Source organism: Nicotiana tabacum, chromosome 19, assembly GCF_000715075.1.
Source record: "Nicotiana tabacum cultivar K326 chromosome 19, ASM71507v2, whole genome shotgun sequence".
Taxonomy (NCBI): domain Eukaryota; kingdom Viridiplantae; phylum Streptophyta; class Magnoliopsida; order Solanales; family Solanaceae; genus Nicotiana; species Nicotiana tabacum.
Genome location: NC_134098.1, coordinates 6816050 through 6827305, shown reverse-complemented (window position 1 = coordinate 6827305; position 11256 = coordinate 6816050). Strand labels below are relative to the sequence as shown.

Genomic DNA, 11256 nt, shown 5'->3' with positions numbered 1-11256 from the left:
ACAACATCTGTCCCAAATGTAGTAAGACAAAATAAAATAAACAGTATAATGGAGATGGACTGTGATGTGTATCCTGGAGTGCAACTCACATAAAGTCTCCTCAACAGGTGCGCCTATGCGCCAAGGTGATCATCAAATGAACCTATCAGATCCTACACATTTAGTGCAGAAGTGCAACATGAGTACGTAAATCAACGCTTACCTAGTACGTATCTAGTCTAACCCCAGAGAAGTAGTGACGAGGGATCGACATCGACACCTACTAAAGGTTCAAATAAACAATGTAATAAAACATAAGCAGATATGAGGCATACGACAATGATGGGGTAAATCTGTAAGTTACATAATCTTCAAATTTCTCATTTCAAAGCATGAATTTCTAAATCTTGTACTCTACCTTAACAGCTCAGAAAAATGTCAAGTGTCATTATAAAATAAATAAGGAATACCATATAAAATATCGGGCATCCGTGGAGAGATTAGCTTGTGAATATTCGGATTACTAGCGATATAACGCACGATTCTGCCAAGGTCGTTCAACCCGATCTAGAATAATGTGTACACTGTCGAGGGTTGAGCGGCATGAACCATAGATGCACCTATATACTGCCGAGGCATTCGGCCCGCTCTACAAGAAAAGGAAGGAAGTTACTGAATTATGAGACACGTGTTTACAATACCATACATGAGTACAAAATGGATTTAATCCTTACAGTTTATCAAATAACTCGTCCACAACTCAAAGTGTTAAGGCTTGGCCTATTATACATATATTTATATCTAAATAAATTTCATTTATAACTTTAATTAATTAAGCCAACAACACGAGTTCAAATAATTCAAATATTATGAAATAAGATCTTAAGTCTACCCGGACATAAACATGATTTAGCTAAGTACGGACTCTCATCACCTCGTGCGTACGTAGCACCCACAACTAGTTGCACATAACAATAAATCTCACCTAGGGGATAGTTTCCCCCTTCATAAGTTTAGACAGGAGATTTACCTCACTCCGAAGTTCCGTAATCGGCTCCAACGCCACTCAAACACCTCAACCCGATGCCCGCCTCTTCAAAATTAGTCAAACAACGTGCAAACCAATCAAAATATACCTCAATACGTATAATCTAACAATTTAAAAATTATTCCCAACTCCGCTCAAAAGCCAACAAAGACAGCCTTCGAGCCCACGTGCCCGGATTCCAAAATATTTTTAAAGATAAACTTTACCCATAACACCGTGAACTAAAATATATAACGTATTCCACATTCCATGTCCAATTTCGTGGTAAAAATCCAAAAATACCAAATTCTAGATTTTTAATACCAAAATCCCAAGTTTCTACAAATTTCCATGTTTAAATCCATATACAAACCATGAATTTAACTTGTAATAGGTAGGAGTCACTTACCTTATGTTGCTTGATGAAAATCTCTCCTTGAAACTGTCCAAAATTGCCCCAACCAAGTGAAAATGAAAGAAAATGGGTCAAATCCCGTTTTTATAAAAACCTCACTACCCAGCGAAATTTTCGCATCTGCGGAACATGAGCCGCTTCTACAACACAGAGTCCGCTTCTGCGGCTCCCCTCAGGTCCCTTAACCTCCGCATCTGCGGCCCCTCCAGCACTTCTGCGCCTTCGCTTCTGCGGCTCCTCATGCGCATGTGCGGTCCCGCTTCTGCGACCTTCTTGGCCGCTTCTGCGACTCCGCACCTGTGGCCAAAATCTCGCAGGTGCAGTTACACCAGATGCCAGCTGCTTCAGCATTTCCCCCAAGCCCAAACTCGATCCGTTTACCATTTAGAATCCACTCGAAGCCCCGGGGGCCTTGACCAAATATACCAACATGTCTCAAAATACAATACGAAATTAGTCAAAACCTTAAACCACGTCAAACAACTTCAAAACGATGAATCACGCCTCGAATCAAACTTATAAATTTTTTAAATTTTTAAATTCTATATCTTGTGCCGAAACATATCAAATCAATCCGGAATTACTTCAAATTTCACACACGAGTCATAAATGACATACCGAAGCTATTTCAAGACTCGGAACCCCAAACGGACATTGATAACATCAAAGTCCACTTCAAACCAAACTTAAGAAATTCTTAAACCTTTAAAAAAGCCAACCCTCCAAAATAAACGCTGAAATGCTCCCGGATGATTTGATACTCAACGCGAACATACGTCCAAGTCCGGAATCATCATAAGAACCTATTGGAACCTTCAAATCCCGATTCCTATGTCGTTTACTCAAAAGTCAAATCTTAGCCAATTCTTCTAACTTAAAGCTTCCGAAATTAGAATTATTTTTCCAAATCAACTCCGAACTTTCTGAAGTTTAATTCTGACCACACGTAAAAGTCATAATACCCGAAGTGAAGCTACTCAAGGCCTCAAACCGCCGAACGACACACTAGAGCTCAAAACAACCGATCGGGCCGTTACAGCTATCACCGCCTGTTGAGCCTGCAACATTTCGAAGATTAGCCGCAAGCTTACCCCATCACCTTCGCCCTTAGGCGTTTCTCGAACTGTTGACTGGGGACCTCTGCGAATGTTGTTTTCGGGGTTAGTTGGCAGGTTGACGTGGATAGCAACTTGTGAATAGGCGTCGATCGGATCGGCAACTGGGACCCCATTGGGATTAGCAGGGGGCACCTCATTTCTAGGCACCATATTATTGTTTTCGCCATGATGGCCAGACTCAACCTCAATGTTCAAGTGAGCAGACTAAGAATTCGACATTTTTAAGTTGACCTGAAATTGAGACCTTAAAGAACAAGCGTAAAATAGAGTGTGTTATGATTTTGTATCAAACCATCACTATTATCCTTAGCACCACGGTGAGCGCCAAACTGTTTACCCTTAAAACGGATAACAATTGAATTTATACGCGGTTTTATGGATATGTGGATTAATTCAACACAAATAATAAAGAGTGTTAGATAAACGAGTTAAATATAGAATGAATAACCAAACCAATTATGATGTTACGTCCGGGCTCGGATTTATGTTGAACCGTAATTTTTCCCTCGGTTGGACCCTTGGTTCGAGACCAAATATATATAGAGAACAATAATAAGATAAGAGCTTTTCAATAGTTAGGAAATAGAGAGTTAAGTTTGTATTGCCTTGGTATGCATGTTACAATGTGTCTTATCTAAGAACAAAACTCCCCCTTTACATAGTAGAAGAGTTTCACCCCTAATACAAGTGTAAAAAGGTAAAAATCCTCCCCTCTCGTTAATTACTGATATGTAACCGTCATCGAGCAAGATGCGCGCCTTGATATCCGGTTGGTTTCAGATATCACGGCCCTCTATCCGTAGCCTACAACCGTTCATGCGCTTTCCGAAGTCTTAGAACCCATTCCGTGTCCGGGGTGCGTCGATTTATCAAGTCCGATAACGAGCATTCTGTTCGGGCCTTAGTACAAGAAGTTCTCAGCTTCAATTTCGATCCCGTGTATTCATATCCTTGCTTTGTTCGACCCACAGGGAAATTGGGGTGTATGTTACCCCGGTTTCATCCGTATACAAAAATAATACTGATATAACATTTATGATGTATAATTAGTTAGAAAGATAAATGAATGTTCTTTATGCTATTGTTAATCTTTCCTAAAGAGAATGAGGTCAGGACGGTTTTTGGCGTCTAAAACATTGTGTGAATTCAACTCCCTCCACCTTAATTTTTTTCCTTATAATTATTCTCGACCTTTTTATTGTTACTCAAATACATGATCCCTTATGCTACATTGTACAGTGTTTAAGAGATGAGATAAATTGGCAGGCACGTTGATATAAACGCTGCCGTTATTTTTTTTTTTTTTTTTTCTTATAATTTTAATTCAAAATTGCCTTATCTTTTTTACTTGTTTACAACAAAATGAATCTAAGCCATAAAATAGTTGGGTGGACACATGGTATAAATCAGTTTATGTATTGAACAATACTGGACCAACTTTCACGGGAGGGGATCTCATCCCAATGGAGTTATAGTAAAGCCTAGAGCTATGTGCATTTCAAAAGTTTTCAGAATTTTATTTTTACAGTATTATAATCGATTTCTTATATTTGGAATTGATTTTTCAAATCTTTTGAACATGAGTTTGACAAATAACACTTTAAATGAAATATAACTTGTTTCATGTTGACGCAAAAGCTCTCAAATAAAGAGATCTAATTTTAGTTTTCAAACATTTCCACTTATAAATTCAGACATACAGACTTTTCTTGATGCACCTCGCTTCAACTCATCTTTTAGAAAATTAAAAAATTTTAGAAGGCACTTTGATTTAGTGTTTGGTCCAAGATTCTTTACCTCCGGAAAAATAAAAATAATAATACAATTCTCTATCTAAATCAAATAAGTCGAAATTACTGAGTCGAAACCAAATAAAAGTGGATAAAATCAAGCCACATCGAATTCAATTATGTATAATATTGACATAGTATTTTAAAAAACTAAATATCGAAAATATCGAATCAAAATATCTAAAAACTTTACCAAACCAATCGAGTTGAATCCTACGAATAAGCGAAATAAATAGCGTAATTGCTCAATATTATGACCTTTTGTTACAAGTTCACTGTTCCAAGGCTACACAGTTGATCTCAACAACTATGAAGGTTTTTGTATTGGTTAAAAAATAGACTCGCCACGTGAACTAATAATATGCTGACATGTGGTATACACGTCAAAATGATAAAGACAAGTGAAGATTAGAAAAGGCAAGGGTAAAACACTCATGGGATCGTCTACAAAGATACTAGACCTGTTCAATATGGAAAAGAAATCAGCATAATCCTTGATTATGCGCGATTAGTGGTTATAACCATAACCGTTATAAATTACCCATGTAACGAGTAATCAATGTAATAAATATTATTAAATGACAAGAATTAACTAGGGTGAAATAGTTACAAATTGTACCCTTATATAAACCTCACTTACCATATCTTGTACCCCCGTCAAGAAATTCACAAAATTATACTACCAATCGCTTATATTTTTATTCTGTGCTATTTGAAGATCTTATTCTCTCCTTTTGGAAGGAAGCTGTGATTATCAATAAGATTTCATTTTCCTTATTCTCTAAATATTTTATTTCTATTATTTGATATTCATTTATATTAGGAAAAGTGAAATAAAATTGGTTATTAGAAACCCGAATTATTCTTTTATTTTCTTTGACCACAAAAATTATTTTTTGGTTAAACAGTTTTGCATTTAGAAAATTGTTTACCCTTAAAAGGATAACAATTGAATTTATACGCGGTTTTAAGAAAATGAGGATTGATTCAACACAAATAATCAAGAATGTTAGATAAACGAGTTAAATATAGAATGAATAACCAAACAAATTGCGATGTTATGTTCGGGCTCGAATTTATGCGGAAAAGTAATTTTGCCCTCGATTAGACCCCTGGTTCGAGACAAATGTATATGAAGAACAACAATAAAATAAGAACTTTTTGATAGCTAGGAAGTAGAGTGTAAGTTTATATTGCCTTGGTATGCGTGTTACAATGTGTCTTATGAAAGAAAAAAAATTAACCTTTATATAGTATGAGAGTTTCACCCCTAGTATAAGTCTAAAAAAGGTAAAAATTCTCCTCTCTCATTAATTACTGATCTGTAACCATCATCGAGCGAGATCCGTACCGTGATATCCGGTTGGTTCCGAATATCACTGCACACTATCCGTCGCCTACAATTGTTCATGCGCTTCCCGAAGTCTCAGCGCCCATTTCGGGTCCGAAATGCGTCGTTTTATCAAGTCTGATAGCGAGCATTTTGTTCGGCCTTGGTACAAGAAGTTCTCAAAGTTACTTATATTTTATTACCAATCTTCTGTACTTGTGACCTCTTGTGGGAAAAAAAAATATAATTTAAAAATTGTTTATAATGAACTATAAAATCGATCTTTTCAAATACGTTTTAAAAACTCAATTATTGGTACATAACTCCTTGTAAGTTGGACCGTCTACTGTCAATTCAGTGGGGGAAGCAATACAATTATTTAGTTTGTTTTCTTCTTTATTAAAATAAATTAAAAGTTCTAGCAGCCACGTTTGACAGCTGAATAAACAAAGTTGCTGAAAAATGCATCTATCATATTAATTAATTTAGGCTAGTCAAATCCCATTTCTTGAAAGAAAAAGCCTATAAATGAGCATACATTTGCAACAACACTTTGGAGAACCTATATATCAAACCAAATAACTCTCTCAAAATGGAGTTCTTCAACTTCATTTCCTTTTTCTTTTTTGTATCTTTCCTATTTTTGTTAAGGGAATGGAAGAACTCCAATAACCAAACCAAAAGATTGCCTCCAGGTCCATGGAAATTACCTTTACTTGGAAGCATGTTTCATATTCTAGGTGGACTCCCACACCATGTCCTAACAAATTTAGCCAAAAAATATGGACCCCTTATGCACCTTCAACTAGGGGAAATGCCTGTAGTTGTAGTTACTTCTCCAGAAATGGCAAAAGAAGTACTCAAAACTCATGATCTCGCGTTTGCATCTAGGCCTAAACTTTTGGCAGCCGAAATTGTCATTTATAATTGTTCTGATATCGCATTTTGCCCATATGGAGATTACTGGAGACAAATGCGTAAAATTTGTATGATTGAATTGCTAAGTGCCAAAAATGTCAAGTCATTCAGCTCGATTAGACGAGATGAAGTTCATGGTATGATTGAATTTTTTCGATCATCTACTGGTAAGCAAGTTAATATAACAAAAAGGATTTATCAATTCGCAAGCTCTATGACATGTAGATCAGCATTTGGGAAAGTATTTAAAGAGCAAGACGAACTTATACTACTAGTCAAAAGAAATACAGCCTTAGTTGAAGGGTTTGATGTGGCTGATATATTCCCTTCACTGAAGTTTCTTCATGTGCTTAGTGGAATGAAGGCTAAAGTTATGGATGTCCACCATAAGTTAGATGTTATTCTTGAAAATATAATCAATGAACGCAAGAAAATTGCAACTGATGAATTAGGAGATGAAGGTTTAATAGATGTACTGTTACGACTTATGAAAGAGGGAGGTCTTCAATTTCCTATCACCAACGACAACATCAAAGCCATTATTTTTGTAAGTACTATATACTACCCTTATTCTTACACTCCACCACGAGAGAAACACTATCATATACTATTTAAGTATACACTTATGTTCTCAAATTGCATAATTATTTTCTACAAATATTTTTGGTACATCGAGAGTCGGTTAAGTTAGGTCTCAAATAGGACTATATTCTTTCATGACGAAATTTATACATTTGAAAAGTGTAATGAAAAGGTAAGTCAACCACCACAACTTAGCAGTTGCAGGATAATCAAATAATAGCATATATAATATCATGATACATGGTGCAGCTTCAACTGACCGAAGACATGACCCTTGATAGGAAGATATGTAGGTCGAGGATTAGGGTAGTAGAGTAGGTAATCTAGAGTTTTCATAATAGTGATATTGGCACACAGTCTCGTTTTCTGTTGGTAATAAGTTTTTATGACCAATCGTTGTTTTCTTTCATTGTTGATCACCTTACTGTCTTGTCGTTTTTATTTCTGATTTTATATGGCTTTTTGGTACTGTCCCTTCTTGTCTATATTTTCATTAATGTGTTGCTTATGCTTTCCTGAGCCGAGGGTCTATTGGAAACAGTCTCTCTATCCTCACAAAGTAGGGGTAAGGTCTGCGTACACACTACCCTTCTCAGACCCTACGGTGTGGGATACTGGGTATGTTGTTGTAGTATAATATCATGATACAAAAAGAAACAAGAAAACAATTGGCGTTGAAAATATAAAGTGTCCTTTCAATGTAAAACAAAGATGGTTGAACAAGTCTAGTATAAGTTATTTGAATATTTCAGTAGATATTGGTAAAAAAATTACTAAAATAAACAATATGCAAGAGATAATTTAATAATATTGTTACTTGTCATAAATGAAGGACATATTTTCTGCGGGAACAGAAACATCATCAGCAACAGTTGATTGGGCCATGGTGGAAATGATGAAGAACCAAAGTATACTCGCCAAAGCTCAAGCAGAGGTAAGAAAGACCTTCAGAGGGAAAGAAACTTTTGATGAAAATGATGTCGAGGAGTTGAAATACCTAAAGTTGGTCATTAAAGAAACTTTGAGACTTCATCCTCCATTTCCCCTTTTGCTCCCAAGAGAATGTAGGGAAGAAACAGACATAAATGGCTACACTATTCCTTTCAAAACAAAAGTGATGATTAATGTATGGGCTATTGGAAGAGATCCAAAATATTGGAATGATGCAGAAATCTTTAAACCTGAAAGATTTGAGCACAATTCTATGGATTTTGTTGGCAATAATTTTGAATATCTTCCCTTTGGTAGTGGCAGGAGGAATTGCCCTGGGATATCATTTGGTTTAGCTAACGTTTATTTTCCTCTGGCTCAATTGTTGTATCACTTTGATTGGAAACTTCCAACTGGAATCAATTCAAGTGAACTGGACTTTACTGAATCGGCTGGAGCAACTTGTTCAAGAAAGAGCAACCTATACTTGATTGCTACTCCTTATCAACCTTGTCAAGACTGATATCGATGTCATGAGGCACCAAACCTTTCTAAAATAAGAAATCTTGCTTTTGTATTACTTTGTCAACCCTACCGTTGTACATTTCTCTGCTGGTGTTTAGGGCTTACCTATTTCTAATATTTGTGTTTTATATCATATAGGAATGTACCATGACATGATAGTTTTCCACACAAGCTGTCAATTGAGATTTTCTGTTGTTTTTACATTTTGGAATATTGTGAGGTGAGGTCAGTGGGGACACAATATTACTTATATTTCCCTGCATTGTGACGAGGACATAAATTGATAGTGTCGTTATATTATCTTTAGTGTACCATACCTGAACTTACCAAGAATATGCTTTTGTAATACCCCAGACTTCAAACAAATACTAACGATTAATATAAACTTGGCAAAATATATAAATGGCTTCTTAAATTTGACAATAATATTCACTTACGTACCTCAAGTGAGGCTTGTCCTATTGAATATCTGAAGTCAACTTGTGCCTCAAGTTCAAGGATGACAAAGTTTTTCTTTTGACAATTAAAGGGACATTTTATTAATTAGCAAGTGAGAGAATTACACTAGCAAGGCAAGGATGACTAATGTATCCAAATAACATAGCATTGGATCTTACTCTAGTAAAGAACAAGTATTAGTTGGTGAAGAATAGCCTCCTTAGAATTGTTTTTGTGCTGAAATATACTAAAGTTCCCCTCTATCCAGATGTTGTATATAAAATGCAACAAAAGTCAATGAATCAATATGCATGATAGAGACTCGAACTTTAATTCATAAATAAACTCTCCAATGTCTCAAACCTGAACTGAGAAACTCATCTCTTTTTATCAAACTTACGCGCACACTGCTCATCGTAATCAGCTGATACAATGACTCATGAGTGACGGATCTATTTTCACATGCAATATCAAATCCTTTATTTCAATCATCGAAATGTGGACAACTCAAGATGTATATCATAATACGCAGAGACAACTCATATGGCAAATCGCATGGACAACTCACATGCCAAATATCACGTATAAATGTGAATCACATATGGAGATGGACACATATGTACAGTGCATGACTAAAGTAGTTAAACCATGTAATCTGACATACATGTAATCTACAATGTTAAACTAATATGTGACAAATACCTATAACATTATACTAAATAATATCAGTTTGGGAAATTATGTATCTGATTAATTATAGTAGTTAACATTACGTTTAACCATAAGTATATCTCTCACGATATATACTTTGGTTTCTATTTTGAGTTCATTTAGATGTTCAAATCATCATTGGTGATTCTAGGGTTTAAATCCACTTTCAAGATGAAAAAGAAAGGGAATTACAAGGTGAAGAATCGAATCGTCACTAACAATGTAAAAATACAGGTAGCCAATCAATTGGACTAATAAGATTTCTAGGAAGGGGAAGAGGAATAAGAAGAAAGAGAAGAAGAGGAGGAAGGAGAAGAAGGGTTGTAATGACCCGGCCGGTCATTTTGTGAATTGTATCTCCGTTCCTTAATTTATTGCTTCTTCTATGTTCATTTGTGATTATGTGACTTGCCGGAGTGGTTGGATTGGTTTCAGAAAAGTTTTGGGATGAATTGGGACACTTAGTCCCAAAGTTGGAAGCTTAAGTTAAAAAAGTAGACCGGAGTTTGACTTGTATGTAGATGACTCCAAAATAGAGTTTTGATGGTTCCAATAACTTCGTATAGTGATTGGACTTAGACGTATGTCTGTATGTTGATTTGGAGGTTTATAGGATGATTTGGTACTTTTTGGCGAAAGTTGAAAAGTTAAAGGTTTGGAAGGTTGAGAGGTTTGACTGAGAGTTGACTTTGTTGATATCGGGTTCGGATATTTATTCTGGAAGTTGGAATAGGTGCATTGTGTCATTTGGGACTTACATGCAAAATTTGAGGTCATTCAGAGTTGATTTGGTACGGTTCGACATGCATTTTAGAAGTTAGAAATTCGTTAGTTCATTAGGCTTGAACTGATGTGCGATTCGTGGGCTTGGTGTTTTGGATGTGATTTGAGGCTACGAGGGAGTTAGTATTGTGTTTTAGGACTTGTTGGTATGCTTGGATGGGCCCAGGAGGCCCCGAGTGTATTTCGGATGGTTGACGGATCATGTTTGGATTTAGTAGATTGTTGAATGTTTCTTCGCACCTGCGATGGATTGGCCGTGGGTGCGAAGCTGCAGAAGCGTCGGATGTATCGCAGAAGCGTAGGAAGGTTGGCAAGGCAAGGGTCGCAGATGCAGACATAGAGCCACAGATGTGGATGTGCAAGTGCGCTAAGTGGTCCGCAGATGCGGACATGGCTAGGAGCTTGTGAGTTCGTAGGTGCGGAGGGAGTCCGAAGAAGCGGACGCGCATATGCGTATTATTTTCTGCAAATGCGGAAGGTCGGAGGCTGAAGGGGGAATGCGGAAGCGATATTTTGGCCGCAAATGCGTAATCACTAGCAGGTTCCTATATTCGAAGGGTTTGGGTGTTTTCTCATTTTGAGAGTTTTGGAACTCGGCTAAGGGCAATATTTGGAGTGCTTTTCACCATAATTGAGGAGGTAAGTGAAGTTTAATCACTTTTGTTGATGATTATTGATTGTCCATTGATTATTACACCTAGTTTATGTGA

The 11256-nt window shown here is 36.5% G+C and overlaps 1 protein-coding gene across 1 annotated transcript; it reads left to right on the top strand.

The window, feature by feature from the left end:
• Positions 1-6187: 6187 nt before the first annotated feature.
• Positions 6188-8815, top strand: LOC107815712 (premnaspirodiene oxygenase-like). Its single transcript, XM_016641328.2, has 2 exons — positions 6188-7124; positions 7992-8815. Exons 1-2 carry the CDS (start codon positions 6252-6254, stop codon positions 8610-8612), a joined length of 1494 nt encoding a protein of 497 aa, XP_016496814.1. The 5' UTR covers positions 6188-6251; the 3' UTR covers positions 8613-8815.
• The last annotated feature ends 2441 nt before the right edge of the window (positions 8816-11256 follow it).